The sequence below is a fragment of the Varanus komodoensis genome, unplaced genomic scaffold (genome assembly GCF_004798865.1).
Source record: "Varanus komodoensis strain SLA01 unplaced genomic scaffold, ASM479886v1 scaffold21, whole genome shotgun sequence".
Lineage (NCBI taxonomy): Eukaryota > Metazoa > Chordata > Lepidosauria > Squamata > Varanidae > Varanus > Varanus komodoensis.
Genome location: NW_025335589.1, coordinates 6,686,810 through 6,703,063, shown reverse-complemented (window position 1 = coordinate 6,703,063; position 16,254 = coordinate 6,686,810). Strand labels below are relative to the sequence as shown.

The 16,254-nt window shown below is 37.4% G+C and overlaps 1 protein-coding gene across 1 annotated transcript in view; it reads left to right on the top strand.

The window, feature by feature from the left end:
• Positions 1 to 16,254, top strand: part of TTC29 (tetratricopeptide repeat domain 29) — a 110,249-nt gene that overhangs the window by 55,458 nt on the left and 38,537 nt on the right. The window contains exon 7 of the mRNA XM_044430670.1: positions 14,244 to 14,335. Coding sequence (XP_044286605.1) covers positions 14,244 to 14,335 — 92 coding nt within the window. The remainder of the gene's footprint in view (positions 1 to 14,243; positions 14,336 to 16,254) is intronic.

The following is a 16,254-nucleotide window of genomic DNA, read 5'->3' as shown; positions in this document are numbered from 1 at the left end:
TAGTGTGTCCATTTTGTCCTCTGCTGATAGGCAGAGTCAAAATACCCTGAAAGTGCCTGTTGGTAGGGCAGCCCAACTTTGATTCCTTTGTTTGTTTGTTTTTACAAACCCATGTTCCAGGGATTCTTGAGCAATAATGAGTTCTGAATCGCCATGTGGTATTTTGGAAGACCTTCCTAAATTTATATTTTTAGTCTTAGAGTTTAGAGTCATTCCAACTCTATCGGAATGACTGAGAAACGGAAAGACCATACACATAAAGTGCTAGAGTTCAAAGTTACCCTACAACATAGTGCTCAATTATTTAGTTACTGTCCATGTAACCAAGCAGATAAGAGTCCCTCTATGTTTTGTGAAAAGGCAACATTGGGAGAGAAAATGCAATATTTTGGCTTTTTCACATACTGGATTAATTTTATTTATTTATTTATTTATTTAGAATATTTATATATTCTAAAGGACGGCTTACATACATAAAATCACTCACTTTCCTTAATATCCCTGTAATGGGGACCAGTGGTTACCTTGTAGATTTACAGTACTCTTACACATCGAAGCTGATTTATTTAAAAAAAGTTTCTTATTTAGAACATTCCTTGTGATCCGGCAAAATATTTTTCGATCCTACATATTTCCCAAGCTTGTTTTTAATGCTTCCTAATTCTGCTCTTGCACCCTCATCTCAGCAGGTGGCCAAATATAGTGGCAACTCCCAATCAAGTACTTTTAGATGGCCCTTTTTCTTTGTTTACAGAAAAACTTTTTGCAAAATGTGTTGTGGAAGGTTGCTCTCAGGCATCTTTAAGAGTAGCCATCCCATGGCAACAGTAACAGTAATGCTACAATCTTGTATTCTTTCAGTTGAGGTTAAGCCTCACTGAGTTCAGCGGATGTTGTTTGTGAAAAGATGTGTATAGGATTACACCCTAATTCTCCTTTCTTCAGCACTCAAAGGTGCTGCAGTCTTGGCAATGAATCAAAGCCTGTGGTAATTTTCTCTTGTAATAAAACCAAAGGTAGCCTTGATATCTGTAATGGTCTCTATATAAACTTCCAAGTGCATGATAAAGAAGTGACCAATAATGGTTTAAAATACTCTGGCTGTCATGAGCCGAGATTCCTCCTTTGAACAATCACACCATTTTACTTGCAAACTTTCTTTTTGATTCTAAGTACAAATCGCCCAGAAAGGATCTCTGAGCAGGCACAGAACAGTTTGTTGAAACCTAGGAACTCTCCTTATGAACATGCCTGGGCCCCACACCCTCACCCTCATCAAGGAGGGGCTTTCTGAAGGTGAACACACCTCCTCTCCATTCAGTTGGGCCTCCCTTCTCTGCTGATGCCTCACCATGGGGTCAAGAACAGGGGACACTAGTCTGTGTCCGAGGATTCTTCATTAAAGACCTCTCCCACTGCTGTACATTTTGGTTGTTCCCTGGAACTGCTTGGCTTGGTGAAGCGCCTGGCCTTGAGATAATACCTCCTCTTCCTCCTGCCTCTCAGAATTTTGATCTAACCCATCCTCCCCAATCACACTGAAATATGTTTCACTTTCTAATTCCAAATCCCAGTCTGGAAAGCAGCCACGATCTGTGGGAACAATTGCTCAAGACCACCATCCTTCTTACTCCCAACATCATGCCGCTTCCCATGAGGGCTCTCCCAGGGCAATGAATGCTTTCCCCTTGGCTTCTGGGGAAACCGAGAGGGGAATTGTTTAATCAAGGCAGGGGCATGAAGGTTCTGCACAGGTTTCCACAACCTCTCCTCTGGTCCACAGCCCTTCTAGTCCAATACTGCAAAAATTCAAAAGAACCATATTTACATAAAAATGAGGCCTTCCACTCATCTCTCTCCTTAATCCGAAATAAAGTGTAAGTGTCCTGAAGATCAAGCTTGGAGAAAATGTTGAGCACAACTCAGACACTCCAGCATTTCTGGTATGAAAGGGAGCAGGTGTTGCTTGAGAATGGTAATGCTGTTCAGATTTCTAAAAGCAAGGACACTTAGACCCATCTTTTTTAGAAACAAGCAAAGGGGGTGGCTATGGGGGAGGAAAAGGGTTGAATAAGGCCATTCCTGATGCTTCGGCGCTGCAGCCAGTGTTCTTTCAGTTGACAATCAGTCTGAAGGCAAAGCTGGACTAAGTGAGGAAGAGTTTGGGGTTGATGAGCATACATCAATTCATCCAGAATCTCATCCTGCAATCCTTCCCAGTATTGTGCCATGTAGACTGCACCATTCCAGTTTAGATCATGCAACAACAGTTGGAAATGGGTTGTGTAATCAGCTGCAGAGCCTCTGCCTTGCTTGAGACACTGGATTTCCCAGGTGGCAGTTTCCAGATTATCCAACTCTGGATAGTTGGCCAAAAGGTGATTGCTGGCCTAGAGATGTGCAGTGACTCATTTTCCTGTATGTCCTGTCAGCAGGCTGATGACAAACCCTACCCGGAGCTGGTTGTTGGAGAAATCCTCAAGCCTCAGTTTCATATACAGCTTGACCTCAGCCCACAAGGTGGGAAATTGTTCCCTGTTCCCATCAAATTTTACTGGAGGTTCCACAGGGCACTTCCTCCAAGGAACAGAGCCTGGAGGCCAGAAGGACAGGAGCATGTTGATCTCCCTGAAGTGCTGCATTAGCTTCTTTACTTGATCCCACAAAACATGGCGCTCTGCTTCAAAAACTGCTGCTATTTCCTCCATGCCAGGGAGCCATGCAAAAAGAGCCAGCAGTTTATTTATTTATTTATTTATTTAAAACATTTCTATGCCGCCCCATCACAACAAAGCCTCGGGGCAGCTCACAAAAAATATTGCAGGAGGGAGGGAGAGAAAAAATGAAGGTTGGGTTCAAGCTGTCATGAGTTGAGATTCCTCCTTTGAACCATCACCAGCCACACATTATTTTCCTTGCAAACTTTCTTTATTGCTCTCAAATAATCCAGAATGAATCTCTGAGTATGTACACGAACATGCCTGGGTCCCATCCCCTTGGGAGGGGCTCTCTGAAGTTGAGCATGCCATCTCTCTGTGTGCTGCTCATTCAATTGGGCCTCCCATCTCTGCTGATGCCTTGTCCCACGGTTCAGAGCGGGGGTTAGGTTAGCCCTGGTCTGCATCGGAGAATTCCTCACCCCCAGAGACCCTTTCCACTGGCTGTACATCTTGGTTGTTCTCAGGAACTGCCTGACTTGCGGAATCTTGACCTAGCCCTTTCTTCCCAATTTCACTGAAATATGTTTCACTTTCCAGTTCCAAAACATCATGTGGAGTACAACCAGCAGTCTGTGGGAATGATTGCCCAAGTCCACCATCCTTTGTACTCCCAATACTGGCCAGGTTCTTACATAATGACAAGCCATGTTGGAAATCATGGTGGCATGGCTTGTCATTATGTCTAAACTCAGCAACCATGATGAAGTGCAGTAAGAATGTTCTGCATGGAACCATGCAGAGAAACAATGGCCTGTTCTATGGTTCACATACTTCACTGTGGCTTTTTTACATGTCTGAACTCAGTAACCATACTTCCAAAGCTTTATCTTGAAGGATAGAAGTGGCAGAGTGTTCCCTCGAAGAGAAGCTCCATGGAGCCTTTCCTTGGCTTCAAATGATGCACAGGACTAAGCCATTTCATACGCCTCTCAGTTGCCCGGAGCATTGTTTTTCCCTTTGGCAATGGGGGAAGACATAGAAGCAGTGGAGACTGGGTATGAGCCCTGTTTTAACTGGGGCTCAGTTCAAAGATGGCTAGTCTAAAAATGAAGCCATACTATTTATGTAGTGTGATAGAGTTGTATTTCAAGATCCTCCCTCTTCCACCACGAATACCCAACCATGGTGGATTTGCATATCATCCAGACCCAGTGTGGTTTTTGCAGAGGAGCTTATTTTTCAGGAACAAGTGGATTCCCAGAGAATCAAGGGTTTGTTCTAGAGGGTGTTGGACCATGATGAATTATTTCCAGAGATGATCACATCCCATTGGTTATCTCCATTCCACCAAGTTTCTGCAATGCCCACTATATCTAGCTCCTCCTTTATCAACAGGCACTCAACTCTCGCATTTGTCTTATTGTCTGAACCTGAAAGACCATCCTCATCATAAGCATTTGATTAAGGAATTTCTGAAAGACTAGTCTCGTCCTAAAAATTATGTAAATAGTTAGTTAGTTAGTTAGTTAGGTTGCTATATCCCATTCATCAGCCAAAGGCTATTTGAAGACATTTTCTGACACTTTTTATTTTGATGATACTAAACCAATAAGTACTGTTTCATAAAGCTGATGTTTCATAGGCGGAAGTCCAAGAAGTTAGTATTTATAGAATCTTTTAAACATGCTAGTACTGTTTTTCTTATATGCAGATGAGTATTGCTTACTCAATAAACAAGGAATTTGTTGCCCCAATTCATTCTGCCACTTTATTTTCAGCATATATATTTATATATTTTATAATTGTAGTTCTGATAAGAAAGCTTGGTAGCAAACTGTGAAATAAATCAATCTACATTTCTTACTGTGAATTTAGTAATATCAATATTTAAACTTACTCTCTGGAATCTTTTTATGATTGTAGATGACAATAATGCTGCTCTTTCACTACACTGTGGTATATATGATAAGAATTAGCAAACATAGTAAAAAAAACCCTATATTTTAGCATTTAAATATGCCCTGATTGTCAGTGTGTATTTGTAAACAAAATGTCTTTAAAAACACCCTTTCGGTCACTGTTTGAATATATTACTTATCATTCATTGGGCTTAATGTTTGTGAATATAAACATTATCAGCTTGTTCTTTAAATGTATTTTAAAAAACAAAATGTCCACATTTCATGTTTAGTAATTGTTCTGTCTATAATGTAAAGGGTTTTTATTCCCTTTATCTCTGTGTTTTATGCATATTAAGTGATAGAAATATACATACAGAGTACTGAAGTAAGTCTGTCACTGGAAGTTTTTCATTCACAGACTTGTGCACACACACTATAGAGGGAGGGAGACTTCCAATAGCCTATTTACTTGAATATTCTTATTACACACATGCATCTTTCTATCAATTAATAGATGCACACACCAGCATAAGATTACATCGAGGAGCACCATACAAACAGACTGATATATAACTGTAATTATTTTAGTAATCCAGACAGCTGCATCACAATGTTGCCATACAAGAGCATGCATTTCTACTTACCCAAATCTTCACTCTTACTCACATCCAGCTCATGGTTTGCTTAATCAGTCTTTGAATAATCTTTTCCCCATTCCAAAGCCACTGTCTTCTGCTTGTGCATATCTTGGTGGCCCTTACATTACACATCGTATTGAAGAATGCTCAAGATGAAAGAGTGTATCTTCTTCCTTGCTTTCTCTGCTCTGTTTTCAGGCTTGTCGCTGTTCAGTACTCAGCGCCACACTCACTTGTTTTGTCAATAACCATTTATTTGTTGCTGGAGTAGTAGCAACCATTACATCTGACCTCCCTGTTTCATCAATTATGGATAGATTATTGGATGTGAACATCTGCAAAAGCTTGCCGCTGAATTCACCTCCTGGCTGGGATTAGATAAAGTATTAAACTGTTGTTTATTGTCAGGCCAAACCTCTACCGGGAAGCCAGGGAATTCTAAGACCAGCCGACCCCCATCAGCAAGCACCAAAAATTGTTTACTATTGCTACTGTTTCCCATAAGATCGTAGCCATTTATTATTTACACTTATTACTAGTTGTTATAACATACCTGATAAAAGCTCTTGGCAGGCATAGCATTTTGAGTCATTGTCACAGCTGTCAGGATAGAAAGGATACCTTTTTTTTTTTTTTTTGGCCTCTAATATCACCTCTACAGGATAACAGACAAAATATCTTCAATTGTTACACCATGTATACTTTAAAGAAATATTCTCCATTATGCTGATTTAAAATATTATGTTTTAGCATCTAACTTAGAAAAATGCTGTTAAGGACTTCAAGAAATTCAGTCTAATTTTTTTTGGATTTAAATGGATTTTAACTTTCTATGTTTAAATTGATCTACTGTGCACAATTATGGAAATTTATGCATAGCTATCACACAGATAAATCAATTGTTGAAATACTTACTCTTCATCAGAATTATTGCGTATGGTAATGCATAAAAATAATACAAAAACCAGTGTAGTAATATAGGCAAAAACAGTATAGTGAAAAAGGATCTACAGCCCTTACTTACTTTAACCAACATACCCTGCTCCATATCTGAGAAATATTGAATAAAGTTATAACTACTTTATGAAAATATATAAACAGAATTAAGTTAGAACATGATCAACATAATATGTTATATTTGCATTCATCATTTATGCCAACAGGTGACTGTTAAACAGCACACATTCTTAAGCTTGTTTGAATTGTGTCAGCGTAAAGAATTTAGATTGGATGGCTATAAGAGCATAGCTAAACTAACCCTGAAGGAACACCCTGCCCACACACTGTCAATTCATTGCTCCATTCACAAGTATACCTGTGGTCATTCTGGACAAACACGTGAAATTTGGCCCAAGGCAAGTGGCAACAGAACTTATTTTTATTTTTAGAAAAGCACGTTGGGTGCTGCTGCAATTAAGTTTAGAAAACTTGTAATGCTCGGTAATTATGCTGAGTCATCACAGAACAATTTTCCTAGCGTAATTGGGGCACCTGACAAGATGGTCCTCCCCAACTTGGTGGTAGAATTAAAGACCTGGACTAGAACCTTCTGTACTGTTGTGTTCGTTCTTCTTGCAGATGGTAGTGTTATGTGCAGATACATTCAAAAGTGATATGCCTCATCTGTAACCTGGAACATAATGTCCAGTTCATTGTTTACTGTATTTGTAATCCTACCATGAGATACTAGTTGATTAATTATTGGCACTGGCAGCATGCATGGTTCAGACAATCAGAACACAGGATATACCCCTGATTCTGCATAACCAAATGCTGAATTACCATATATACCAGCATATAAGACAACCCTTGAAACAAAAACAAAAAAAGCAAAGCAAAAATTGGGGGTCATCTTAAATGCTAGATGAAAATGTTTCCTTAACTTGTCTTCATTCTTCCTCCAATCTTGCACTGTCTTCTCAGTAATGTTGAACTTTCTAGCTGTATTACAATTAGTTCTCTATAATCTGAATAAACTTTAGCTTAAACCAAGACTCAACTTACTGGAGCATGGCCTGCTCATCCTTGCATTGTGAATTTTACATGTGGCCACAGGCCCTGCCCTGAATTTGGAGCCCACCCATGCCAAGGGGTGGCACATCATTCCAGTGCCAGGAAGAGGAGCTTGTCCTACACAGTAAGTTTCATGTGCACCTGCAGGCACAAGTTCAGTGCCCACTCATGCCAGGGGCTGACAGACTGTTCTCAGTAAGTGGCTCAGTAAAGGTATGCAAATATACAGGCAATTGTGGTGGCTACATAAAGGCAAATTTCATGGCAGAGCAGTAAAGGAGGAAACATATACATTTCACAGTTTTGAACTTTCAAATGTGTCATCTTGCACAGGACTGAAAGGGACTGGGGAGGAGAGGATGTGTGAAAATGTATTCAGGATACTCTCTAGTGTTCATCTAGTTTTAGAGCAATGGAGTGCTCTAAATTATTAACAGTGAGAAGAAAGACCAGAAACTATCTGATTCTGACTGGGACATGGAGAAAAGGATTAAAGCTTCCTCTTACAGGTGCCATCATCTGTGAATGGCCAAACTGAAATCTTCTAATTCACTATTTTTAATTCAAGCAGCATTTGTTTCCTTTGCTTTTTCTTCACTCATAGTTAGACAATTTAGTGACTACAGCATAATGAAAGTAATTGCATTCACATTCCTTTTATACATACAATTTTGTTAGTTATCCTTTATTTAGTATATAAAATCCTAGTAGCAATGCTAGGTTATAGTTCTGGTATCTATGTTAAGAAACAATAAGTGGGTCCAGTACATGTCATGTGTACTTCTCACTCATGGTCCTTTCTAGGATTAGATGGATAGGTCCGATGATGCAAACTTAGCTACAGTAATTCATTCTTCCCACAGCAGCCGCCTTCCTCTCTGAAAATGCTATACAGAGATTCAGGTGACTCTGTAGAAGGTACCTTCATCAAGTTTTCAGGGATCCCCCCTTTCCTATCAGCCCTTCTTCACAGCCTATTATATTTAGTGGGATTCCCTCAGATTCTGTGTAATATTTTATTGTGCAGGTGCTGCCATGAGGAGAAGGGACAGCTAAATGCATTATACACACCTAAATCTGGATCACACCTGTGGTATTTAAGTATCAGGAAATATTGGGAACAATCTTATTCCATTTCCCCCCTCAGCAGTGGATGTATTTTTAAAAAAATCTAGGTGATGAACTTGCAGACTTGAGAAATTATATTTACTGTTGAAGAAAAACAGAGAATGCTACATCAATAGATTTCAACAAATTTCCAGCATGGATATATATTCTGCTAGCTTTATTGCTTTGTGTCTTTGGTGTAATTGTATAATATGTATAGGAAAGAACAGTAAAATTGAATAATATTTATAGGAAACCACTTGCTTTTTACTGCAACTTGGAAGGGTGTGCTTTTTGAAAAAGCCGTTTCATTTCCTTTCTCCACACATCAGTTTGTCCAATAACGCATTTCTGACTCAGGAAAATATCCTTAGATGCTGCTGCCTCGTGTGGTCTTCAGTCAGTTACTACCTTGCTTCTCACAATCTATTATCCAGTTATGTCTTTGACTAATGTAACAGATTGATTTTCTGAATCATGTTCAAGAACTGTAAATTAAGAGGAAACATCTAACATTCACTGACTGTGAATTATCTAAGCAAAGTTACATGATTAGAAATCAAAAGAACAGATTTCCATAAAATGTGTTAGTGATTTAAAAGGTGAGAGGGTTATATCCAATGGACTATATTCACTGCTAGTCTAAGTACCATTCATTTTAGTGGATCTGTTCTAATTAGGATTAACGTTGGATACAACCCAAAGATTTAAAGTGGATTGGTGGTACAAAATATGTTTTATATGTATTTTAATATTTTTTTAAAAAATAAGTTGCCTATAAATGTGATGTTCCTTCAAAACTTGAAATATATTTGTATTCTTGTGTAATAAGTTGCCAAACTGTTTACGCATCTATCTTCTCCATTTTTACTTACATTTCCTTCTGTTGTATATGGAAGAAATGGGATTGATGTATTGGGCTTCAGGATCATACATTCCCACATGTACACACAAATACCATTATATAATACACGATACACTATAATTAACATTGCAGCTTGCTAATGTGAGATCATTATATTCATAATGATCTTGTATTCATTTAAAATATGCATAATTCCATTGATATTTGGGTTAAGACTGTGTAACTCTTGCAGGTATGCAGCACTATTTAAATATTCCAACAATACAAAAGTGAAGATTACTACTGTGGAACCCACTAGTGAAATTTTATTTGGATTCAGAGGAATCAGCACAGATTTTGCCACAGACCCACACCTGACACAATAGACTCCTAACTGGAAACCAATTGCCTGTGTGTAATGTCCTATCAAAGCCACATCACATTGCTCTTTGTAGCCCACAAGCTTTTAGAATCCATACACTCCCCTTTATATTTAAAAATATAACTCTTCAAATTGAATTCATTTTTATTATGCAGTTGCAAAAAAAAATCCCCACCGTAGTTCTCTGTACCATAAAGATTGTTGTTTTATACATTTTAGGTCACAGTGATACATAAAACTTTGTTTTTAATTTTGAATGTAACTATCCTGTATAGCTGGTACCTGTACTTTTTGATGTAATAGATAATCCTGCATCAAGGGTGCTCAAAATTATTTCCAAAGCCTGATTTTGCAGGGAATACCTAAGATAAATTCACATTTATGTCTACCGTACTGCCAAGTAGGCGGGGACATGGGTGGCACATCAGGTTAAACTGTTGAGTCACTGGGGTGTTGATTGAAAGGTCAGCAGTTCAACTCCATGTGGCAGGGTGAGCACCTGCTACTTTGTACCAGCTCTTGCCTACCTGCCAATTCAAAATACAAATGCAAGTAGATAAATGGGTACCACTTCTGTGGAAAAGGTAACAGCATTCCATGTGGCTTGGTGTTTAGTCATGCCGGCCACATGACCACAGAAGTGTCTTCAGAAAACCCTGGTTCTTCAGCTTACAAATGGAGATGAACACCAGCCCCAGAGTCAGACACTACTACCATGCATATGCAGAGGAACTTTTACCTTTACTGGAAAGTAGTAGAAATAACAGGCATTCAGAGCTTGCTGATATCCTTTTGGAGGTTTCATTGAGCCACTTCACAGAACAATCTACCATGAAGAGTGGCTGAGTTGCATGAACCCCCAACAAGAAGTCTCCTACATACTGACCTGAAAGTTGCGAACTTTTAAAGATGCAAATGTGCTTTTGTGAACTTTACTGTAATAATTGAGAGAGGTGAGTCCAGCAAAGCTTAACACAGGTTGTACCAACCTAACCGTAATGCCATATGAGGAAGAACCCATGAGATGAACACGGGTGCACTTACACACTGCCAAGCACCCGGAAGTGACATTAATGGATGCTCTTCAGTGTTGTTATAAGCATATTACAGTACAGTACTATGTGGCCAATTGGATACCAGGATACCTAGGCTAACTTTGTTGGACTTATGAACATGCTCTCAGAATGGAACTCGTTTATATATAGGGGACTTCCTGTATGGTTTCTTCAGGATGATTTATTTTACACGAAGAAGCCACCCTTAGAATCCATGGTTTGTTTTAGGGTTGTTCATAGTGTGGTTTCTTGTGTTGTCCAAAACCAGCAAAGTGATTTTATTATGATTTATTCCTCTACAAAAGAGAAAGATGAAGACAGTGTTTTAGGGAAGCCAAATGACTAGCCATGAATAGATATCCATAAAGATTTTATCAAGAGATGATTTAAAGTGGAAGACAAATCATGTGTTAGAAAAAAATAGCTTAGCAGAAATGTACATTGGCTCTTATAAAATATTACAGAAGTAAAATTCAAGGTCAGGGATGATGATAACAAATTTATGGATAATGGTATGGAAGAGAGTTTCCTTATCTGTTATAAGACAATGCCCATAGCTCCAATGTTGGATTGAAACTGACCTCCATCTTGAGGTCTGACCTTTGGAAATCCATATTTAATGCTAAGACAACATAAATACAATCTAAGCCAGCTGTTGGGTTTGAGTATTCCAAACATTTATCCTAGAACAGGATTTTTTTCCAGTTCTCATTTTCATTGCTTCTATCAGTTTTCAGGCTTTCTTTTTATTTCTTTCAGCTGGAATGCTCTGTTTCAACATTTGCTATGATTTCATGATATTGGTAACATTTCCACTGTAGAATTGTTTCAACTACAGGAGACAGGCAGAATGGTTGATGCTTATGTATGTATCTTTTTATGCAGTATATTTCTTTAAACCCTATACAACAGAGCCTCCCTCTAGTCTCAGCTCAGGGTGCGGGGGAATCTAACTGACAATATATGGCTTGCAGAAAACAGAATGCTCCCATACTTCCATTACTATATCAATGTTTTTGGTTAATCTAGAGAGTCTAGAGAAGGTGATACGTATTTTTGGGAGAGCTGATACTAAAAGCTATGTCCTGTGATGAATTAGATCCATTGCAATACACATGTGCACTTTCCAGACTACCTGTAAAACATCTTTATATAGGAATCTATTTCTTTGCTTAATTGTATTTTGGATATTGAAAATCCTGTTCTATTCATGGGAAGGCCATCTTAAAATAGGAAGTCCATAGCCCCATATGTATGACTTGGGATGAAGCATCCAGGTGGTTGTGTGCAGGGAATAACATAATATTTAAATCTTTATATTCTGTCAACAAATGATTTGAGAGTTGTTGCATCCTTGATTTGATAATGAAACAGTGCAACATTATTTTAAATCTTAAACATCATTTCATTAGATGTACATATATTTCCCTGCATGAGAAAAATATGTTATACGTCAAGAAACTCCATAGGTTTTAAGTGAAGTGTGCTTTTTGTCCCAAATACTAATAAAATATGGATCTATGGAAGAGCTAGAAGACTTGAATTAGATTTACTGATGTAGATGCTTCAGGCTGTTGGGAGACTCTAATAGACTTTAATGCATTGGTAACACCTGAGTCAGCTTTGTAGCACTTTTCTTTTTTTCCTTTAACAATGATAAGGGAGACAATTCTAAAATGTTAGCTTTGGGTTTTGGATTTATTTATTTACTCAGCATTATTCAGTTTTCTTCTGATGACCTGATAATATCAGAATTTCCAATCCACGGTAATTATAGGAAATAGGTAAGAATATATGTAAATAATGAAAAAGATGATACAGAGGTATTGTGCATACTGGCAACAGTTTGTAATGCATATAATACCGTATTCCAGAAATGGGGAAAAACATTCTAGCATAGCTATACCTAAGCAAAAGATACATCGCTGATAGCAAGTAAGCAGAGTTTTGGTAGCATAATATGAAAGTGTCAGAAATGACATTATGAACTGTAGAACAGAAGGGCTGAAGAAATCATATAAGCAGTCTGTTCAACAGACTGCTTTGAGAGTTGTGAGATGCTATAGTCGCAGGAGTTAGGTCTTTACTAGAGATGATCAAATTAGACTGTTTTTATCTTTGTCAGTTCCACAAGTGTTCATTGATATGACTGTTTTGTATCAATTCTGCTTTAAACTGCTTAGCCTTTGCAAAACCTACACAAAAATAGTGTGGATTTTATCCTAAAATAAAGAGTTTACAGGCATTTTGTAGTAAACTATGCATTTTCATAGGCATTTTGTGGTAAAAAGGGCACTTTACATGCATTTTATATGCATTTTGGTCCTTTTTCAAAAATGAAAACTGATCAACAAATTCAGAGAAGTGTGCAATCAGAAGGATAACTGCATTCTGATCTAGATGTTAGTGGGAGGTGCAAATTTGGTCAGCTCACTTCCAAAGGCAGGTCAATTTAAATCCTCAAGCATCCTTGGCTTTATCGCTGTTTTATCCAAATGAGCATCTTTTGTGGAGGTTGGTGGTTTAAATTTCCCATCCCACATCCCTGTAGAAGCTGCCCAGTGTATTCTTGCATTCTTATCAAAAGACGAAACTGATCCAAGTTTATTCAAGGGCAACATTGCAAAGTATTCTAGTGACCTGATGAGAGGCACTTCAGTCATGTCTTCAGAAAAGACTGCCTTATCACCTCAGCTGAATGATGTATAATCAGCTCTAGTCAAGGTTAGTTTGCCTGAGTTGCATGTGTCCCAGTTAGGGTATATCTGAAGATCCAGTCAAACCTTACAGTTTGCATAGATTTCCCCAGTATACCTCTCTGTCACATTCCATCCCCCATCAAACCTAGTAAATGAATTCACTAATCTTTTCTTGAAAATGTGCTAAAAGGATTTCCATAGATGGTCTTTGGAGAGTTCTTGTGTCCTCATGTGTGTAATAGTTTGGGTCAAGAATCTAAGAGGGAGCGAGGAAAGAATGAAATTTCATTATATATACATGCTTTCCAACTAGTCATTGAAAAAAATTGATGGAAAAAGAAATTATGCAATACAGATGATGTCAGAGTTTAAATTAAATTAAGATCATATGTTTTACTGTGGCAGCTGTAATCCTTTGCTTACAGAAGAGGTCACATTAATAGACTGTATTCTAAATGAATATTAACAAATCACTTTTGTACAAAGATAATTAGAAGTACATGCAATATATCTGTATACAACAGCTTTTTTTTCAAGATTACCCTTCTTTTAAATTATATTCATCATAGTTAATTCCTTTAGACTATTATAAACCAAACATTCGCATAGTACCAATGCTATGAGACTGTGAATTTGAATGAATGATGGCATATGTAGGTATAGATAATGCCATATAAGTATGCACAACTGGTAAATTCTGTAAATTACTTTGTTAACCATAATCCAATCATCTGATTCCCTAATATGTTAGAATACTGATAATTTTTATTAAATCAGGAATGTTATGTGAATGTATAATGTTTGCAGTGAAGTAAAACATACGTGCAGATACTTTCAAATGAATATTGCTGTCAACAAAAGCAGACCATATTTGTCCCATAATGTGGAGAAAATGTTTCAAAGCAGAAATAGTTAACATGATTTTATTTTCCTTTGTCTTTTAGAAGTTAAATGCTTACCTGGAAATATCCAAAATACTGGGAGACTATGTTGGTTTAGGGAGAGCATATCAAGCTATAGCCCAGATCTTGGTAAGGTAGGTTACCACATCCTTATCTTGCTGTCACTGTAAATCCACTCAAGTGTGAAAGACTGAAATTGTTAGATGTCTGGTGCTTCCTGACTGCTTGTATTTTAAGCAATGCCCTTCTCTCCCATAAGTGACCTTTTAATCATAAGTTATTTAAATTAGAATGTTTTACTAGGTTTACTGTCAAAATCTTTCTTTGTAAATGGTACATTTTTACAGTATTAAATAGAATTAGAAATTGTGTTTTTTGTTTTTGCTTTTCAGATAAGTTATGACATAGCTCAAAAACAGACTTCAGATAATATCTTGCAGGTTAAAAATAGGAAGCACAGAAAATTACAGCATGCTTCAATAAGCATGTCTCAATGTAACCTTTCTAAAAGTCTTAGAAACTCATTTATTGTTTGTTCTTGCTGACTTTTTCTAAAAGAGAGATTTCTGCAAATATAATTCAGGTTCATAATTCAAAACTTTATACCATGAAAATGTCTGTTACGGAAAGAATCAGAACACACACTGGGATAAATCCAAACTTAGACATAATTAGTCCCATTGATTTCAGCATGATTTAAGTTTGGCCAAGTTTGGATCCAATCCTCTGAAACTTGGTGGGAAATCATTGTTACAAACAAATGTTTTTGTCAATAGATTGAGGTGATTCATTTGTACTGATTTCCAATATTAAATTATGTTTATTCATTCCAATTCAGAGTTCTGTGTGTTCTCTAAAATGCATAGCATCCACCATTTGTTTTAGTAAAAGTGCTGAACTGAAAATGCAAAGGAATATATGTGTGGATCAGCTTTCTCTGCTGAAATGCATGGAAAAGCTTTTGTTTGTGGAAAGTCCATTCTGTGTATTCCAGTTCCCCAGTGCATTAGCAATCAGTATTCAGAGTTCAGGGAAATTGTACATTTATTTAAAATTCTATACTGCCCTTCAATATCTGAGCAATTTACAAAATTGTAATTGTCACTTCAATGCACTGTTGCAATATTTACTCTGAATCCTCAGAATTTCACTTGCAAGAAAATCGGAAACCTACAAAAAGGAAATATCTAATTGGTTCTTGGCAGACAATGTTTTGTTTTCCACTTGGAAAGATATTGAAAATTTTATCCTAATGAGACTTGTTTAAATAATCCCTATATCTTTAGTACCTTTAGATTTCCATCACAGAAAGCAATAATGATAATGCTGGTATTCATTGATCAGTGTTATTTGTTATTTTTACTAATTTTCCACTTAGGACTACTCTGAGGAGCAGGAACACTATAGGATATACATTAGAATTGAATTCAGAGGCTGTAGAACAAGCTATATCTTGACATCAATTGCATAGCCATTTATAAACACTGCTGACTCAGAGCCCATAATATTTCTTCAATATTAGACTATTGATGGGCTGTTGGCCAAATTCTTTTGCTTTTAGAAGTTGTGAAAGTAGAGGTAATAAAGGATGAGCACATGGCAGAAAATGGCACCTTCTTTTTAAACTGAGATTGCTTTGGCAACATCCGTTTTAAGGTATCATCTAGCATCTGAGGAGATGAATTGTGAAAGTCTACTATTTGGACATTGATTGAACTACTGCTTTCTGAAACTAGTATTTCTTCTTGAAATCAGACATTTCTGTTTTCGTTGTCAAGAGAGAATAGGTTTGTAGAATATAATCCCAATTTTCAGGTTCATGCACAACAGAATCTTGTAACTTCCAATAGCTAAAATACATTTGCTACCTTCATCTGAAAAGCTTTACTTTTAGAGTGTGTGACAGAAATGATCCACCTTCATTGAAGACAGCAAACCCTTAATGTCATTGTTCAGGGAGTTTAGAGTTGTTGGAAGGAAGCAAGCTAAAAGCAATGACATGCAGAGATGCAGTGGGGAGCCTCCTCCTGTGGTCTGCAGTTTTGCCAGATCA